This window comes from Macaca thibetana, chromosome 4 (assembly GCF_024542745.1).
Source record: "Macaca thibetana thibetana isolate TM-01 chromosome 4, ASM2454274v1, whole genome shotgun sequence".
NCBI classification, from domain to species: Eukaryota; Metazoa; Chordata; class Mammalia; order Primates; family Cercopithecidae; genus Macaca; species Macaca thibetana.
This window is the reverse complement of record NC_065581.1, coordinates 17,792,501-17,813,012: the sequence shown is the minus strand read 5'-3', so window position 1 is coordinate 17,813,012 and position 20,512 is coordinate 17,792,501. Positions and strand designations below refer to the sequence as shown.

The 20,512-nt window shown below is 40.9% G+C and overlaps 1 protein-coding gene and 1 pseudogene across 10 annotated transcripts in view; both read left to right on the top strand.

Annotated features, from left to right (window-relative positions):
- Nucleotides 1–18,484, top strand: part of KIF13A (kinesin family member 13A) — a 230,601-nt gene extending 212,117 nt beyond the window's left edge. For 4 of the 10 annotated variants that reach the window (XM_050788662.1, XM_050788661.1, XM_050788659.1 and 1 more), the window contains 5 exons: nt 68–145; nt 3,109–3,156; nt 4,601–4,712; nt 6,115–6,266; nt 13,390–14,656. In XM_050788662.1, coding sequence (XP_050644619.1) covers nt 68–145; nt 3,109–3,156; nt 4,601–4,712; nt 6,115–6,266; nt 13,390–14,238 — 1,239 coding nt within the window. In that variant the 3' untranslated portion in view covers nt 14,239–14,656. Of the gene's footprint in view, nt 1–67; nt 146–3,108; nt 3,157–4,600; nt 4,713–6,114; nt 6,267–6,956; nt 7,062–7,747; nt 7,790–13,389; nt 14,657–17,962 lie in introns of those variants that run through there. The other 6 variants (XM_050788663.1, XM_050788658.1, XM_050788660.1 and 3 more) reach the window with 4 other exon arrangements.
- Nucleotides 617–2,867, top strand: LOC126952219 (small nuclear ribonucleoprotein E-like; annotated as a pseudogene).
- Nucleotides 18,485–20,512: the final 2,028 nt, after the last annotated feature.

Genomic DNA, 20,512 nt, shown 5'->3' with positions numbered 1-20,512 from the left:
CAACAGAGTAAGACTCCATCTCTGGAAGAAAAAAAAAAGTGTTATTTTCAAATTATTGTGTTTACAGGCCGTCACAGTCAAAGAAGCACTTTCCACCAAAGCCCGGCACATTCGGAGGAGCCTCAGTACACCAAATGTTCATAATGTAAGTGCATCCTGCCAAGGATCTGCTCCTATGTGACATGTCTCAGGCTCTGGGGTGGGGGAAGGTGGGGTTCACACAGTGGCAATAGAGCTTATGGCCCTGGTGTGGGCATCCCGAAGTGTAGCCTGCTTCTCTGTACCAGGGACGCACACCAGGGAGCACAGTTGTCTAAGACTGAGCCATTTGTTCAATCTTGTGAATTCCTATTCAGCAAGTTATCTCCTTGAAAGAAGTTCCTTAAGATATAAATTGAGTTTAGTTGGTTAGAGATGGTGGAGTCAGCTATGAATCCTGGCAGCTGAGTCCCTGGATGCTGGCTCTGCCAGGGTCAGCTGCATGTAGGCACTCTTGGAGTGCCTAGTTGTTCCTTTGACCATTTTGATTATTTTTTTCAACCAGTTCATCTAGAAAATCCAATTGACAGAAACTGATTCTAGCAGGGGGGGCACTGTCACAGAGACAGATTAGTGCATGGACCACTTCAAAGCAGCCGCTTCCCAGAAGCAGCTGAGTAGAAGTAAGGTCTTTCCAGGGAAAACCACAGGCTTATTTGCCTTCCTGTTCTCCAGAATTGCCAGAAAATTATTTTAAACATGATGACCACTTACAAAAATTGTCCTCCAGTGGGCTACAGAGCAAATCCCAGTAGTCTTTATCACACAGATTACTTCTTCTGACCACAATGCGTTTATTAGAAATAGATAAGAGAGACGACTTGTAGTTGTAAATTGAAAAACGCTTTTCATGAACTCATCTCTCAAAGAAGAAATTATGATGGAAATTAGGATGTATTTACAACTAAATGAGAATAAAAATGGTACATAGATCAATGTTTGTGAGATGCAGTTAAAGTGGTACTTAGTTAGACATTATTAGCCCTAAATTCCCTATAATTCTGTATAAAGAAGAATACTAGACAGTAGAAAAAAATGAGAGAATGAGGGCTACTATTAGGAAATTTATAGCTCTTATATTAAAAAATAGAGTGAAAAAGAATTAGGTAAACATCTAGCTTAGAAAGTAAAGAAGACCGGGCGCGGTGGCTCACGCTTGTAATCCCAGCACTTCGGGAGGCTAAGGTGGGCAGATCACCTGAGATCGGGAGTTCGAGACCAGCCTGACCAACATGGAGAAACCCCGTCTCGGCTGGGCGCGGTGGCTCACGCCTGTAATCCCAGCACTTTGGGAGGCCGAGACGGGCGGATCACGAGGTCAGGAGATCGAGACCATCCTGGCTAGCACAGTGAAACCCCGTCTCTACTAAAAAATACAAAAAAATTAGCCGGGCGAGGTGGCGGGCGCCTGTAGTCCCAGCTACTCGGGAGGCTGAGGCAGGAGAATGGCGTGAACCTGGGAGGCGGAGCTTGCAGTGAGCTGAGATCCGGCCACTGTACTCCAGCCTGGGCGACAGAGCGAGACTCCGTCTCAAAAAAAAAAAAAAAAAAAAAAAAAAAAAAAGAAACCCCATCTCTACTAAAAATACAAAATTAGCCAGGCATGGTGGCACCTGCCTGTAATTCCAGCTGCTCGGGAGGCTGAGGCAGGAGAATCACTTGAACCCGGGAGGCGGAGGTTGCAGTGAACCGAGATTGTGTCCTTGCACTCCAGCCTGGGCAACAAGAGCGAAACTCTGTCTCAAAAAAAAATAAAGAAAAACTGCTTATGAAGTAATCTAAAAAAACAAGTTTTTTTCAACCTCAATCTGATCAAGACTTTAGATTTCTTTGGGAAGCCAAGGTGAGAGGATTGCTTGAGGCCAGGAATTTGAGACCAGCCTGGGCAACATAGCGAGACCTCATAAGCTAATGTTATGCCAATAAATGTAAAAACTTAAATAAAGTGGAATGTCCTGTAAAAACTGAATCAAGAATAAATAGAAAACCTGAATACAGCTATCCCCAAAAAGAAGGACTATACTGAAATAGTGACTATGACTATGCTCATTGATGAGAATTCACAGTATCAAAAAATTGGCATGTCCTTAAGCTAATCATTCTCAACAGAATTTTTTGTAAGATTTGATAAGCTGATTCTAAAACCTGTATGAAAAAGCAGTAAAAATATACTCATACTTTATGTACAACCCCGAGATTTCATCCCTTAGATATATACTCTAGAGATTCTCATAAATATACAAGTTGTATTTAGAACTAAATGATACTAAAAATAGTACACATATCAATACTTGTCTAGACTATTGAATAAGACTGTATGTAGTAAGATACCACTTATGTGAAGTATAAAATACGCAAAATAGAAATTTCACCATGGCATACCAGTGGCCAGGGCCAGAAAGTACAGAAGGTTATGGTGCAGCCCATCAGCCTCATCTTCAGATACTTAAAAATAGATCCCGGATTCAGGTGTGGCTCTACAAGCAAGTGAATATGTGGATAGAAGGCTGTATCATTGGTTTTGATGAATATATGAACCTTGTATTAGATGATGCAGAAGAGATTCATTCTAAAAAAAAGTCAAGAAAACAACTGGGTCAGATGATGCTGAAAGGAGATAATATTACTCTGCTACAAAGTGTCTCCAACTAGAAATGATCAATGAAGTGAGAAATTGTTGAGAAGAATACAGTTTGTTTTTAGATGTCCTTTGTCTAATATGAACATTTATTCATATTGTTTTGATTACCCTTGTGTTATACAAGATGGCAATAAATGCTGTGGGATTGTTTGTATTAAAAAAATAAAAATAAATTAAAAAATAAAAAATAAATAAAATATGCAAAATAATATTAACTATTGGTTATGAGTATATACACATACAATTATATAAAACTTGTATGGGAAAAATAAACCCCAAATTGAGAGTATTCACTACTCCTGGAGAGGGAAGAAAGAGGAGGGAAAGAATGAAGACTACAGGCTTCAACTGTGACATTCTTTTTCTTTATATAAAAAAAAAAATATATTAAATATATAAACCATATTGCTAAAACCATTCTCTTATAGGTCTCTTCCAGCCGACCAGACCTTTCTGGCTTTGATGAAGATGATAAGGTATGCACCTATGGGCATGGCTGGGTTTTCAGCAGAATCTCAGTCTGGAAAGCTGTGGGATCTTGGTGTGTTTAAAATCTCTGGGCCTTACCTGGTTGATCCTGTCATTTAAAAAAAAAAAGAAAGAAAGAAAAAGAAAAATCTCTGGGCTTCCCATCTTAATTGTAAGCAAATAACTCTCTCCACAACTCCATTCCCAGGTTCAAATACTTGATGTGGTATTGCTATGCACTTTTTTTTTTTTTTTTTTTTTTTTTTTTGAGACAGAGTTTCACTCTTGTTGCCCAGGCCGGAGTGCAGTGGCACGATTTTGGCTCACTGTAACTTCCGCCTCCCTGGTTCAAGTGGTTCTCCTGCCTCAGCCTCCCAAGTAGCTGGGATTATAGTGGTTTGCCACCACACCTGGCTAATTTTGTATTTTTAGTAGAGATGGGGTTTTGCCATGTTGGCCAGGCTGGTCTCGAACTTCTGACCTCAGGTGATTGATGCGCCTTGGCCTCCCAAAGTGTTGGGATTACCGGCGTGAGCCACCATGCCCAGCTAATTGCTACGCACTTTCAGTATTACGTTGTTACTTACCATGATAAGTTCCATACCAGGACAGTACCACACATAATTGAATAAATATCTGTGTGTTTGTGGGTTTAACTCTAAATGATTGGAGAAGGTGTTACATCCACCATAGCATAATCAAAATTATTTCAAATGGATAAAACGAGATTTAAAATTAAGGACAGATTGCAACATTATCTTATTCAACAAATATTTCTTGAATGCATATTATATATGAGTTACTGTGCTAGAGACTAGATCCAAAAGGTGTAAGCACAGATTTATGTCCTTAAGAAGTTTAAAATTTAGTCCTCAGAGGCAATCAACTTCTGAGAAGTTGAAATAAGATTAAGTAAGCTCGTATGATATGCCAGAGTTTTCTCTATTTTGTATATCAATACTTTATGCCTATTTGAAACTTCTAAATCTCAAATATAGGTAGAGTAACCACACTGCCAAATTTGCCTTGGACAGTCCCAGCTGTGCCTGCTACCTAGGCAGAATTACTGATGGAACAGTTGTCCTCTGAGAGTGTTTCAATTTGGTCATTAAATTACCAAGTCACTCTGGATATATGCCACATTGCTCAAAGTGACTACCTTTGGGGAGGAAGGAAGATGAATGGGACCAAAAGATTACACTACATTTGTAATAATTTTATTAAACCTTTGAGCAAATATAATAAAATATTAACGTTTACTCACTCTGGGTATACCTTGGGTATGACAGTATTTTTAACAATATTCAGCCCTTTTCTGTATATTTGACATATTTCATAATAAAAATAAGAGCATATACTGCCATTAAAAAAAATAGAAGAAACTCCAACCTGGGCTTTGTTTCTCATTTTAGAGTGACTCAATTACAGTTAACTCGTATTTTTACCTTGTAGGGTTGGCCAGAGAACCAGTTGGACATGTCTGACTACAGCTCCAGTTACCAAGATGTAGCATGTTATGGAACTTTACCCAGGGATTCTCCTCGAAGGAATAAAGAAGGCAGTGGTGAGATTATTTTGCAGTGATATTTCTTTGTAATTACTTAGAAAAAGCGTGAAAAAATGTCTTTCATTAATGGCATATAATAAGGTATGGAGCTGATATTCTAATTAACTAAATGATTCAAAACTGTCTTACTGAATGGAACATATCACGTTCACTTATTTATTTTTGTTTTGTATCCAACATATCACTCAAATAGGCTTTTTGTATATCACTTTAGAACTTCCAAATCATTTTTCATATATCATTTCCTGACTTTGAAGTCCAGTTTTGAGACACACGCAAATCCTATTATTTTCTACCAGAAGAATATCCAGCTCTGTCATGTTTGTGTACTGAAAGGAATTTTTAAAAGAACATGACTTTGATTCATAAAGCAGTTTTCAAAAATGATACCCAAAATGAGTTTGATTCATGGTAACATTATTACCTAAATTATGTAGTCTACCAGTGCCTTAATGGGAACTGTATTCTTTGGCCATATGTATCAGTTCTGTTACCTTATACCTTATATCAGTAGGTAAAATATAAGGTGTATTCGCCATTATACCAGCAAATTGGAAAGGGAGGAAAGAGGCCAAAGAGATAAGAAATGATACAAGCAAGAAAGAATTGTCCTCTCTTAGTCATATAGAGCAGGGTGGCCCAATGGGGGAGAAAAAAGAGGCTCGCAAGAAAATTTACACAGTATTAATTCATTGAGTACTTATTGAGCCTCTACTTTCTGTCTTAAAATATAATTATGGAAATAAGATACACAGAAGATAAGATGTTAAATGATAAGGTGCCAAAATGAACATGCAGATAATAAGGGCTGTGAGAATTCAGAGAAATGGAAAATCAGCATGAGCTGAAATTGGTCTGGTTAGTGGTGCTTAAGCTGGATCTTGAAAAGAGTGAAGAAATTTGGTATCTCACCTTGTTCACACACACTAGCACTTTAGTAACTCTTTGTGACTTCACAGATTTATCTCTATTCTTGCCTACATCTGTTCCATAGTTTTTTGGGGTTTTTTGTTTGTTTTTTTTTTTTTGTTTGTTTTTTTTGTTTTTAGACAGGGTCTCTCTCTGTCTTGCCCAGTCTGGAGTGCAGTGGCACCGCTATAACTCACTGCAGCCTCAACCCCTGGGGCTCAAGCAATCTTCTCGCCTCAGCCTCCTGAGTAGCAAGTCCAGCAGGTGCACACCACCATGCCTGGCTATCTGTTTATTTATTTTTTTACAGACTGGTCTCCCTATGTTGCACAGGGTGGGCGTACCTCTGTTTTAATGTTTAGCCAAATATTAGCCTATGAATTTCATTGTTCTCCTAGATATTCCCATGGCTGGGTCATTGCCTCATTTCCTATGTTTTGCTTAAAAAGTATTCAGTATCTGTAACCTCATAACTTCTCATCTTCCCCAGGTTGTACATCAGAGACTCCTCATGCCTTAACTGTCAGCCCTTTTAAAGCATTCTCTCCTCAGCCGCCAAAGTTTTTCAAGCCCCTGATGCCTGTAAAAGAGGAGCATAAGAAAAGGATAGCCCTTGAAGCACGGCCTCTTCTAAGCCAGGAGGTAAATGCTTGACTTGTCTGTACTATGCAGAATAGAGCAGAGTTGTGTCGCCTGTGAAGCAGCAGTGTGCCTTAACAAGCTGAGTGCTGCACGTAGACATGCATGGTCATCACTCCATGGATCCCGTTCTGGAATTCCTCTTTCTCAAGCATGCAGAGTCATGGTAGAATCTCTTGTTTGTTATTGCTGCTATGGTTTTATTTCTTTGTGTTTATGGCTTTTCAAAGTATTTTTTTATGTTTCAAGTGAGAAAGATGTTTTCTAGGAGTTTTGAAAAGATTAAAGGCCTTTTTTAAAAGTATTTTTCTTTTTTGTCTTTTTGGGATTTCTAATTTTGTTTTTTATAGAGATAGGGTCTTGCTATGTTGCCCAGGCTGGTCTTAAACTCCTGGCCTCAAGTGATCCTTTTGCCCCAGTCTCCCAAGGCACTGGGATTACAGGCGTGAGCCATTGTACCTGGTCAAAAGGCGGTTTTTTTAAAATAAGACTAATTATGCTTTTTGCCACAGAATCTGTTTATTCCTGTCATATTTCTCCAGTAGTTTAACTCTGGCCTGCAGAATTGGCTGCTGCATTACTCACATGTAATAAGAGTGTTAGCACTGCTTTTCTAACTTGCATGTACTTAATATGTATTTTGGCCGTTGTCGTCTTTGTGTGTGATGCATCTGTGTGTCTTAACCTTTGCAGAGCATGCCTCCACCTCAGGCACATAACCCTGGCTGCATTGTACCCTCAGGAAGCAATGGCAGCAGCATGCCAGTAGAACACAATAGCAAACGTGAGAAGAAGATTGTAAGTTCCGGAACCATTTCTGTCATATTGCCTGGTGGTGGGTTTAAGGCCCTTTCACAGACAATCATCCAAGTGCTAGAAAAAATTAAGTCTTTGTCTTAAAGAAAATAAAAGGTCTTTGTCTTAAAGAAAATAAAGGGGCCGGGCGCGGTGGCTCAAGCCTGTAATCCCAGCACTTTGGGAGGCCGAGACGGGCGGATCACGAGGTCAGGAGATCGAGACCATCCTGGCTAACACGGTGAAACCCCGTCTCTACTAAAAAATACAAAAAACTAGCCGGGCGAAGTGGCGGGCGCCTGTGGTCCCAGCTACTCGGGAGGCTGAGGCAGGAGAATGGCGTAAACCCGGGAGGTGGAGCTTGCAGTGAGCTGAGATCCGGCCACTGCACTCCAGCCTGGGCGACAGAGCCAGACTCAGTCTCAAAAAAAAAAAAAAAAAAAAAAAAAAAAGAAAAGAAAAAGGTCTTTGTCTTAAAGAAAATAAAAATGTGACCATTGGTAATGATATTTTGCATGGATGTGGCCATGACCTACAGTTTTATTTTATTTATTTATTTTTTGCTTAAGTTTGTTTAGAAAAAGGGAGAAAGGCACTTTTATTGCTTCTGCTGTTTATAAAAAGTGTAACAAAGAGATCTCTTCAACTAATACCGAAATCTTTCTAATGTGCCTATACATATTGCCCAGATTCTGAAGTTAATCTACCTAGAGGAATTGCACTTACTGGGAGTAAGTAATCATGCATTTAGCTGTGGATATGTTTGGAAGCTTTTTTATGTTGCCTGATGCTATTGCCAAGATAATTCTGTAGTTAGAGCTGCACTAAAGTCTATCATAATCACCCTTCATCATCTCACTGTCTAAGGTAGCCTTTGTTAATTAGCTGGCAAAATATATTCCAATACCTTGGTGCCAGCCTTGCATTCAGGATGGCTTATGTATATTTTGCCACAGGTAGGTTGAAACTCTACCTGCAAAACCTCATTCCTTAGCACTTGGTTTTAAAATTATAAATTTGAGATATAGTTTTAAAAACACTGCATACCTGGCACCTTAGGTTATAAATTATACCTCAATTTACAAAAAAAAAATAAAATAAAAAAATAAACCTGTTTATTCTCAAGCCTGGAAAGAATTCTCTCATTTTTTTTGTCTCAGCTTTCACCCTCCTGTGGCTTCCTAGGCTTTGAAAAAGTAAAACCACCTCAGGGAGACAGGAGACTGCTTGATGTTTATGTCACATCTGATCGTCTCTATTGGGAAGAATGTAGAGAGTCTCATTTCCCAGTGACACCCTGTCACACCCATTCCCAAGGCTCATTAATGTGAGATCCTTTAACAGTTCCTAACGCACACTGTGTGAGAACTAACTCACTGCAGCTGAATCCGGATGTGCAGTTGGCCACCCACCTGCATGCTTGGGGTGCGGGTGGATCTTCAGAAACAACCTTCTCATTCCGAACGTGAAGAAAGAAGAAAAGCACCATTTTCCCTCCATTTCTTCATCTCTCTTCCCCTCCTCTGCCTTTGGTTTCTCCCTGTCCCTCTCCCAATGCCCCGTCCTAGTTCTTCATGGAGAAGAGTCTGCACATTAATAGCTGCTCCTTCATCTCTCCAAATCTTACTGAGCTGTTCCCTCACTTAGCTGACCACCCCCTGCTCAATTAATAAGGGCTGCATTGTGGGCTAAAAAGGCCAAATGACTAGTTTGTTCCCCTGCCAATTCTCTGGCTCTGTGTCTGATTGGATCTGGTTATTGGCATGCCACTTACCCCTGTGGTGCACAGCCACTCCATTTAAACCTATTGCAACAATACATTTTGGTACAACACCATCAAGAGACTGCTGGATGACCCTTCTGGACTGTTCAGCAGATAGTTTCACAGTTCACAGAGCTAGGTTCATGTTTTCTTCAATTTCCCTTTGATATTTTAAAATAAAGCCCATCTCAGGGCTTTCAGCTAGCAGAGGGAAGGATGAAACCAGATTCCCTTGACCCAGGAAGTCTCGAGCAGCAGTTAGACTCTATGACTGAATGCACCGTGGAGTACAGTAAGGAGGATTTGATGGTGTTATTGTTCTTGCTGGAGTCTTACTTGAAAAAGCTGTCTCGACTCTCCATAGGAAACTGGCTTGCTGAGCACCCTGCACCCAAGAGGCATTTGGGCTCTTTAACTCATTCCAGATAGCAGTTTTTCAGGGTGTTTTGGTAGAGTTTAAGTGCATTGTTCGTTTGACCTGAGGTTCTTATTTCTCCTTGGGAAACGTTAATTTTATTTTTTCTCTTATAAATGGGTATAAACTGTTTTCTTCCTTTGTGACTAATTCACGTTCTTTTCTCTTCCACTCTTTCACAGTCAGAGTGACTCAGTTCACACTGATGAAGAGAGTTTGAAATCATTCTTGAGAAGGACAGTATCAAGACATTGTTCCTGTTATTGTTTAACCCACCTAATTACCATAGTAACTTAGATGTACTTCATGTCTCGTATGACTTAAGACAGAAGCAACAATATGCTTTTGGAGTCTTTTTAAGTCATAAAGCATAGAGAATAGCAGAAAGTCAGTGATTTTTTCCCAGTATCCACACGACCCTTCTATTAGGTCTTGCATAGATAGCATGTGGTTTATTCCTCTCGTTTACAGAAGAAGAAACAAAGGGTTATAATTGTTCAGCAACTTCCTTAAGGTCTCACAGTTTATGAGAGCATAAGACCAAAGAGCCCCATTCCTCAGCATAATTGAGGGGACTCCAGTGACTCCAGGTGCTTCCAAAAATAGTGCAGTTCCAGTATGCCCTGCAGCTGCTCTTCAAAGCGCTCACTCCTCAGTACCATGGACAGAAGTACTGGAGCCCTTGGCTGGTACAGTTCTGCAAACAGAGACCTCTGGTGAACAGCACGACATGATTATAATAGGAGTGGAAATTGCATTAATCAAGGAAACTCCTTACAAAGAGTCACTGCTTTAATGTGGATTTCAATCCCTTTTTAAAATCAAGGTGTTTTCTCTATAGGTAAATATCAGCTGCATAAGTTAAATTGCAAAACTCAAATGAAGACTGTAGATATAGAGAAGCTTGAGAACTTGACTCCATGTACCACTTTAGATAGGCTTTTAATTAGCTTTGTCTTTAAGACATTGTAGGAAGGTGCTTAGTTTATTCTTAAGATATAATGAGAAATGATGTTTCTGGTATAAAAAGTCTAAACCAAACTCCCTCAAAATACAAGTTCAAGCCAATTAAATCCTCCCTTAATTGGCAATAACTCTTTCAATCTCCTTTTAAGTATTGGAAAATGTTTAATCTCTACTAAGTTTTCCTTTTTCTGGAAGAAGCTGTCCCTACTGTTTTAGTCTTTCCCTCTGGGCTTTATGGGTTATTTTCCCCACTGTGAACTGCTCCCTATTTGAACTTCATCTTTTGGGGCTTTGTAGATTCTTAGTTTTATTAATGTCATTCTAATCCTTTAGGAATAATTTATTATCTTTGATAAATTTACAACTATTTCCACTCAATAAATTCATGATTACATATTTCATTCAGCAAAATTGTATTTTAGGATAACAGGCCTTTCCTTGGTCTCAAGAAGAAATAACTTCAAGCGTATACTTCCAGATTACTAATTCTCATTTTTAAATTTGATTTTCCTTGCAGTAAATAACTTTTTAGTAATTAATTATAGTAAATAGTAATTTAGTAATTAATTGCATCAAGTATGCTTGGACTTGGAGAATTGTGTTTCTTTGCCAGCTTAAATCAAAAGGAAATAGAAGAGATACAAACACTTGAAATTTAATTTTGTGCCAGGTGCAGTGGCTCACACCTGTAATCCCAGCACTTTGGAAGGCCAAGGCAGGCAGATGGCCTGAGGTCAGGAGTTCGAGACCAGCCTGGCCAACATGGTGAAATTCGTCTCTACTAAAAATACAAACTTAGCCAGGTGTGGTGGCAGGCACCTGTAATCCCAGCTACTCGGGAGGCTGAGGCAGGAGAATCTAGAAAATATAGGCAAAGGCTACTGGTTCACACAATTCTGTTTAATCTTTGTTCCTTCACCAACATTCTCCCCAACCCTAGGAAAGAATGTTCCACCCCACTTTTTTGATAATGCTACTTAATTTAGAATGCAGATAAAGATAAGATGGGAAGAGATTAGTGTTGCCAAAAATTTTGTTTTGCCAGTTTCAAGAACTTTATCACTGATATTTGATATTCATCTTTGATTAACAGCTAAGGAATTAAGATCGCCAATTCCTTTACACATTTATTTTCAGTCACATTTTTACAACTAAGTTATAAAAACTAAATTATTTTAAAAGCTGAGAAGCATTTAAAAGAGTATTAAACTTTTTTTGAGGTATGTAGAATCTTGAGATGCAAAAGAAAATATTACTACTAATCTAAACAGATGAAATTTATGTTCATTTGTGAACACATATATGCCACGCCTTGAAGATATCGCCCTCCCCCCACACACCTTGATTAAAATGCAAATTTATGGGCCAGATACAGTGGCTCACACTTGTAATCCCACCTACTCGGGAGGCAGAGATTGGAGGACTGCTTGAGCCCAGGAGTTTGAGGCTGCAGTGAGCTACAGTTGCATCACTGCACACTAACCTGAGTGACAGAGCGGGACCCCTGTCTGTAAATAAATAAATAAAAATAAATAAATCCTAGCCAGGCACTGTGGCTCACGCCTATAATCCCAGCACTTTGGGAGGCTGAGGCAGGTGGATCACCTGAGGTTGGGAGTTCGAGACCAGCCTGACCAACATGGAGAAACCTCGTCTCTACTAAAAATACAAAATTAGCCTAGCATGGTGGTGCATGCCTGTAATCACAGCTACTCAGGAGGCTGAGGCAGGATAATCACTTGAACCTGGGAGGTGGAGGTTGCGGTGAGCTGAGATCACGCCATTGCACTCCAGCCTGGGCAACAAGAGTGAAACTCCGTCTCTAAATAAATAAATAAATAAATAAATAAATCTTAAAAATAAAATAGGTACATTAACAAAATGCAAACGTAATGAGTAAGGTTGATGTTTTGGTTTTCTTAAAAATAAAATAGGTACATTAACAAAATGCAAACGTAATGAGTAAGGTTGATGTTTTGGTTCCAGGTCTTTACCTGCACCTAGTAGTTATAATTGTACAGATGCTTTAAACTGGATGACCAATGAAAGAAAGCTAACTGTTTTTGAGGTGTCTAAGTTTACCTGTGAATGAACTTTTTATCCATCCATGCAGAGTCCAGGATTGTTCTAAGAGCAAGGACGCAAAGTTGTAATTCTCTGGGGAGGGACCATGCCTTCTTTTGCTCATCATTGCTATTCCCAAGTCCTTAGGACAATGGCTGCCATGTAGTGGATGTTCAGTGTGTATTTGTTGAATGAAAGACACATTTCAAAAGCAATATTTGTGATTTCATTAGGTGCTTCGGAGATTAATTAGAAATGGCTAGAGAGTTTATCAGTTACTTTATTTGGACTTAAAATGCCCACATTTTTTCTACCAAATATAAAAGAGTCATTCATTTGAAGAGAGACTGGGGAATTGGTGACACCCACTTTTGCATGTATTTACCAATTTTTATGAACAGGGTTTGAAAACTGTTTTACAAAGGAGATTTTCATTTAAACTTTACTATGCCTTTTTCACCTTCTAGCCAAACCTTCTACTCATACTTCTCAAAGATCCTAGAAGACGGTAGTTGTCAGATTGTTAGTATTTTATAGCCTTACAATATTTAGCATAATATAAGAATGACTGTTGAAATTGTGTTTTTTGCCCTTTTGCAGTTGGGTTCTTTGTTTTACTCCCTTTTCCCCCGTAAAATAGCTGAGAAACTTTTTACAAATTACCTTAACTACCTGCACTTTGCTTCCCAAGGTGAAGATTCTAAAGACAAATGGAGTGGTTCTTCTCTGCTTCTGCCTGTTTCTCTGCTCATTTAATGAGAAAGAGAAAACATCACAACTAAAAACTAATTTTGAATAACTAATAAAATGTCCACTGCATTTCAGTTCCATTTTTCCTCTTAAACCAGGGAAGGAATGATTTCTAACTAGCACTGAGTGAGCCTTTAAGAACTAAATCCCATTCATATTAGATGGTAAGGGGGTTATACTCACAGGTCTCTGAGAATACTGATATACCTATGTCTGCAATAGGTGACAAGATCTGGCCAAATTTGGAAAGACAAAAAGAAAACACTGAACACCATGTGAATGTGAATGCCTTTAACAACCAAGTATTTAAAACTTATCTCAACAGTACAGTTGCTACAAGGAGCTAATGACTGACTTTTGCTTCACTTCTATAGGACTCTGAGGAGGAAGAAAATGAGCTGGAAGCTATTAATAGGAAGCTAATAAGTTCACAGCCTTATGTACCTGTGGAGTTTGCTGACTTCAGTGTTTACAATGCCAGCTTGGAGAACAGGGAATGGTTTTCCTCTAAAGTAGATCTGTCAAACTCACGGGTCTTGGAGAAAGAAGTGTCCCGTAGCCCTACCACCAGCAGTATTACCAGTGGCTACTTTTCCCACAGTGCCTCCAATGCCACCCTGTCTGACATGGTGGTCCCTTCTAGTGACAGCTCAGACCAGCTGGCCATTCAGACAAAGGATGCAGACTCCACCGAGCACTCCACACCATCGCTTGTGCATGATTTCAGGCCATCCTCAAACAAAGAGTTGACAGAAGTCGAAAAAGGCTTGGTAAAGGACAAGATAATTATGGTGCCGCTCAAGGAAAACAGTGCCTTAGTCAAAGGGAGCCCATCATCCCAGAGCATCCCTGAGAAAAACTCCAAATCACTGTGCAGGACTGGCTCATGTTCAGAACTAGATGGCTCAGTTCAGAACTGCCCCAGCAAAATTAGCCAGCCAGCCAGGGGATTCTGCCCCAGGGAGGTGACGGTAGAACACACCACCAGCATCCTTGAAGACCATTCTTTCACAGAATTTATGGGAGTGTCAGAGGGAAAAGATTTTGATGGTTTGACAGATTCTTCTGCTGGAGAGCTTTCCAGTAGGAGGAACCTACCAAATAAAACAGGCAGCAAGACTGTCTCCGATGGGCTCCACCACCCCAGCCAGCTGCATTCCAAGTTAGAGAATGACCAGGTAATAATTCCAGAGGCAGCCCTTTGGGTTATGTGCTGTCGATGAGTATGTCTAACTGTATGCCAACCCCAGAGGCCCTTCACCACAGCAACTTGGTAGGAAATATTCATCCAGATGTTTCTGACAGCAAAGATGAGCCCACAAAGAAGCAGGCTCACTTCCTGCACAGCTGTCTCTGTCGGAGAGCAAGTCTGTTTTGGGAACTAGAATGCAACTGTGAAATTATAGGACCAGTGGATTTTCTTTACCTGGTATATGGGTTGGTATTGAATTAAGTGTTAAGATGGATAAGGATCAATCTCATATTCATTCCCTGAGATGTTTAGTTACCAGCTTTCCCAAAGTATTCTGGTAGCATCTACCATATTTCATCAGATCTGTGATTCCTTTGATTGTTATATGATCCATTATTTTTTGTATCATTAAGAAAAAATACTGCCAGGTAAACTTTATCATATCAACAGTTGTAAGACATCCCAATTTCAGAGATGGTAAAATGTGGAAAGAAAAACATATATATCGTAGAATTGGAAAAAGACAGTCGTTTGGTGCCCATAGGTGAAAAGTGCTTTGGGGTGGTATAGGCAAATTCCACCAGCAGTTGAAGTTTGGACTTTGGAAGTAACTCAGGTTAGTTTATAATATTGGTTAATTTCCTCTTTTTTTTTTGAGATGGAGTATCACTTTCACTCTGTCACCCAGGCTGCAGTACAGTGACACGATCTTGGCTCCTTGCAACCTCCACCTCCCTGGCTCAAGTAATCCTCCTGCCTCAGCCTCCTATGTAGCTGGGACTACAGGCACGTGCCAGCACACCTGGCTAATTTTTTTGTATTTTCACCATGTTGGCCAGGCTGGTCTCAAACTTCTGACGTCAGGTGATCCATCTGCCTTGGCCTCCCAAAGTGCTGGGATTACAGGCGTGAGCCACTGTGCCTGATCAATACTGGTTAATTTTCATATGAGAACAAAATGAGCTTTTGCCACTATTCCTAAGGAAAATCACAAATTACATAAATAAGAGATATTCTGCTTCTGAGTATTCTGCTCTGAAGTGCCACCATTGATTCGCCTTCACATTCATTTGTTTGGTCCCCTAACTGTAAAAGGTATGGGAGAGTCATGGTTTAGCAAAATAAAGAACTGACAGAGCTAGAAAGAGGCTTGGTAAAAGTAAGATAATCATGGTGCTACTCTATCCCTTTGTTTTGCTGAGCAAGTTATTCCATTGATGTGGCTTTTTGTCCCAACGCTTTTGCCCCTGCTTTCCATACCAGCCCTTAAAATTTCAGTGTATGGTCATTTATACAGCATACTCATTACTGAACTGCCAAAACCTAAACAGTCATCTCTGACAAGAAGAAAAAGACTTCCTTTCCTGACATAAGAATAATAATGGTCACTCACCACTGTTCTTGAAAGCAATACATGCATTTGTTTAGGTCTTCAACTTTCTTTACCTGGACTAAAGCAGAAGCTGCACGGCTGGTATACATCAGCTTGTCAACCCTTGTTTGTCAAGAAGGCCAGTGTCAAAGACTCTTTAATTCTTTGGTGTAAGATTAGGTTTGCTTCGGCCGGACACAGTGGCTCACGCCTGTAATCCCAGCACTTTGAGAGGCCAAGACGGGCGAATCATGAGGTCAGGAGATCGAGACCATCCTGGCTAACACGACGAAACCCCATCTCTACTACAAATACAAAAAATTAGCCAGGCGTGGTGGCGGGCATCTGTAGTCCCAGCTACTCAGGAGGCTGAAGCAGGAGAATGGTGTGAACCCAGGAGGTGGAGCTTGCAGTGAGCCGAGATCACACCACTGCACTCCAGCCTAGGCGAGAGTGCAAGACTCCATCTCAAAAAAAAAAAAAAAAAGATTAGGTTTGCTTCTCAAACCTAAAGGTGCTACAAACTCTAGGGGCAAGGAGGGTGTGGCAGGCCTCTTAAAAATTCATATTCATGGCCGGGCATGGTGGCTTATGCCTGTAATCCCAGCATTTTGGAAGGATGAGGCGGATGGATTGCCAGAGGTCAGGAGTTTGAGACCAGCCTGGCTAAATGGTGAAACCCCATCTCTACTAAAAATACAAAAATTAGCCAGGCATGGTGGCACACGCTTGTAGTCCCAGCTACTCGGGAGGCTGAGGCAGGAGAATCACTTGAACCCGGGAGGCGGAGGTTGCAGTGAGCCAAGATCGCACCACTGCACTCCAGCCTGGACAATAGAGCAAGACTCCGTCTCAAAAAAAAAAAATTCAAATTCACCTGGGCTTGGTGACTTGCACCTGTAGTTCCAGCTATTCTGGAGGCTGAGGTGGGAAGATCACTGGAGCCCAAGAGCTCAAGACCAGTCTGGACAACAGAGCGAGATCCTATCTCTGTTTAAATAATTTTAAAAATTAAAATTAAAAAAAAAATTCAAATTCCCAGGAGTCACTGCCCTCCAGCCCTAAGATTTTGCTTTATACAGTGTGCAATAGGGGAAATAAGGTATTCACAAAACCTTCCTTCCTCCCCATCCCCTTGTACCCCCATAGAGTAATAGGAGACGGGGTATCTGAGGGCCATACTGTGGGAAGCACTGCCCATGGAAGAGGGAGGAGGAGCAACAACCCCCTTTTTGTTTTCATTGCCTAGATTATTTAGAACCCAACAGGAAAAGATAAGGATTGGAAAGTTTCCAGAATAATGCGTTCCTCCCAGAGATCATGGTTTAAAGTGAAGTTTACAAATGTTATATCAAGATGATGGGATTATAGAGATTTTTCTCCTTTAAAGAGTTTTTAGCCGAGCGAGTGCAGTGGCTCACGCCTGTAATCCCAGCACTTTTGGAGGCTGAGGTGGGTGGATCACCTGAGGTCGCAAGTTTGAGACCAGCCTGACCAACATGGAGAAACTCTGTCTCTACTGAAAACACAAAATTAGCTGGAAGTGGTAGCACATGCCTATAATCCCAGCTACTCAGAAGGCTGAGGCAGGAGAATCTCTCGAACCTGGGAGGCGGAAGTTGCAGTGAGCCGAGATCGCGCCATTGCACTCCAGCCTGGGCAACAAGAGCAAAACTCTATCTCAAAAAAAAAAAAAATTTTTTTTGGAGCCGGGCACAGTGGCCTGTAGTCCTAACACGTTGGGAGTCCATGACAGGAGAATTGCATGAGCCCAGGAGTTTGACACCATCCTGGGCAACATAGCAAGACCCTGTCTCTACAAAAATTTAAGATTTTTTGATTTATAATGTTTTTACTACATTGGTTTTAACAAGTTGTTTTGACAGTTTAAAATTTTTTCTGAGAGGCCGGGTGTGGTGGCTCACGCCTGTAATCCCAGTACTTTGGGAGGCTGAGGCAGGAGAATGGCGTCAACCCAGGAGGTGGAGCTTGCGGTGAGCTGAGATCGCACCACTGCACTCCAGCCTGGGTGACAGAGCGAGATGCCGTCTCAAAAAAAGAAAAAAAAATTTCTGAGAACCATAGTTTGACTTTTGTTCAAACCCCTGATATGACTTAGACTGCACATCCAGAAGTTACTTTTTTTTTTTTTTTTTTTTTAACTTTTACTTTGGGTGTTACTGTCATTACTTTTCCTAGAAACATCACCTCGGGGCTTCTACAGTGTGAATTCCAGCACTGGATTCCATAATAAAACCAATCCTGTGGGTCCCTTTAGGAAGAGCCCCTTGTGGTGGTTGTGGACTGGGCTGAGAGTGGGTGCTGTGGGTGAGGTGGGCGGATGGGGATGAGAAGCATCAACTCACCAGCCTCTGCATTCCAGGGAGGCACGACCTCACGGTGAGAGCCGCAAGCACCCCTTCCTCAGGCCACAGCTTGGCGTCTTTGTTCACCTGGTTACCTTGGGCAAGAACCAGCCCCATCTTTAAAACGCGCTGCCGCCTGGCTGGACCTCAGACCAGAAGCTGGAGAATCTACGCCGTGCACTTCCTGGGCCACCTCCTTTCCCCTCCCCAGCGGGAGAAGCGGCACTTTGTCACTTGGGTGAATCAACAGCCTCTGCTTTTTCCAGAAAGCAAGAGAACTGAAAATCCCGGATTAACTAAGTGACAGTATTTTTGTTTGCACTTACTACACACCTCCACTGTATAGAAACCTCTGCAGATTTCAAGAGACTTTATTCTTGTACAATTTTAATCAGTTCTTACTGTAGAATCTGGAGTCAATGCTCTAATCTGTTTTTTATAAATAATATATATTATGTATATGAAATGTGTATCTATAGTATGTCTGGAGACAGACAAGGCTGCACACTAAAATGCAGATAAAGGTGATTTGTAGAAAATCATAAGGTACTGGACTTTGTTACAAAGCAACTTGGGCGATCTCTTATAACATGAGCAGATGAAAAATATTTTATTGCCAGCCGGGCACGGTGGCTCAAGCCTGTAATCCCAGCACTTTGGGAGGCTGAGACGGGCGGATCACAAGGTCAGGAGATCGAGACCATCCTGGCTAACACGGTGAAACCCCGTCTCTACTAAAAAATACAAAAAACTAGCCGGGCGAGGTGGCGGGCGCCTGTGGTCCCAGCTACTCCGGAGGCTGAGGCAGGAGAATGGCGTAAACCCGGGAGGCGGAGCTTGCAGTGAGCTGAGATCCGGCCACTGCACTCCAGCCTGGGCGACAGAGCCAGACTCAGTCTCAAAAAAAAAGAAAAAAAAAAAAAAATTTTATTGCCTAAGAATGAGCTTGCAAATCCCTCTTTGCAGAAAAGGTTATAGAATGCTGTTCTTTATAACCAAAGAACTTACATAAGACAACATTTTTGCTGTCCACTCTTTTGTATGAACATGTATGTTTGACTGCAAGTTTGGTGCCATAATTCCCTTGGCTACCAAGCCACGTGCTGCCGTTCTCTGTCCTTTGTTTCATAAGCACACTGAGAAATCTCACAGCTATATTCTTTGGTCTTCCACCTGCCCCACCACCTGCTGACTTGACATTGTATTATAACTGTTGACAGTGACTGGGGCTCTGACTCCGTAGTTGCCTGGACCGTGGCTCAGCCCAGCTGGGCAGGTGGAATGAAAAGAGCAGTATTACTGTAAGAAAACACAAGGACAGCCAGGAGTTGTGGTGGGGTGGGTGGGGTGGGAGGTGTTGATTTTTGTGTGTTTTTGTGTGTGTGGTTTTGTTTTGGATTGGTAGGTTTCACTGTGGTGTGGTTTTGCTGTTGTTATTTTGCTTGATTCTGGAAAATGCTGAGGAGACAGACTGAGCTATGAAGTGCAACGGTTCACACTTTACCATGTTTGCAGGAGATGATCGAATACAGATGACCCTGCTGTCATGTCTTCATTTGTAAAATTCTCCTACGAATGGAGACATTGAAGGATTATGTGTATGGAAATTTTTACAAAAGTCCTTTCTGTACCTATTCTGTAGATGCCTGTATAATCGGTCTGGATGTACAGCTATAAATGTGTTGTGAGAGCAAGAGAGAGAGAATGCGTACATAGCCTGCTGTACCTTTTTTCTTTTAAGTTCTTCGAGTTGGTAAATGAGTAAGATATTGGAAACCTTAATGAAAAGCTGCTGTTCATGATTTGTGTGTATAGTGAGCTGACTGTAGTATTTTACTATTGTCTGTTAAAAAAAGAAAAACTGTAATTTATATCCCCTTTCAACTTTATTGTGTTTAATTGGTACAGATTTCTGTGTGTGTGTGTGTGTGTGTGTGTTTTAGAATACAAACCGTGTAATTCAGATTTTAAAACATCAATTGTTTGTCTTTAATAACCCTGCCTTTAGTTTCAAATCTAACTTACCATATTTCTATGTGTGCATGTCTCTGTAGTGTTAATAATAATATCAGCTAGCATTTATTATGGGTCAACTGTGTATTAGGCACTGTTCTAAACATTTGATATTCATTATCTCATTTAATCCTCACAGCAACAGACCCATAGGTACTGTGGACATTAAGTGTTTGACAGGTGGAAAACTGAGGCAGAGAAGTTACTGATGGAGCTGTAGCAAAGCCAGGATGCAGGCCACACTTTGCTTGTCAGTCTCTGTGTTCAGCCTGGTGACATGTCATGGACGGACAGGCCTCTTGAAAACTGGGCACCTTCAGAGGACAGAAGGGTGTGGTGAGTGTCACAAGTTCCAGACAGACCAATCCCATCGTGGTGGAGGGGGGCTATCTGGAGCAGGTAGGACATGGTATGTTACACCTGTTAACGATGCTTAAATCTTTACAGCAAGCAGCAGTGCCCTGCCACCTGTGAAATAGTGGCTAAAAGTAGCTTATCATAAAAATCTTATCTAAAAACAGAATTATTACAGAATCTTTTCAGAAAAATCTCAG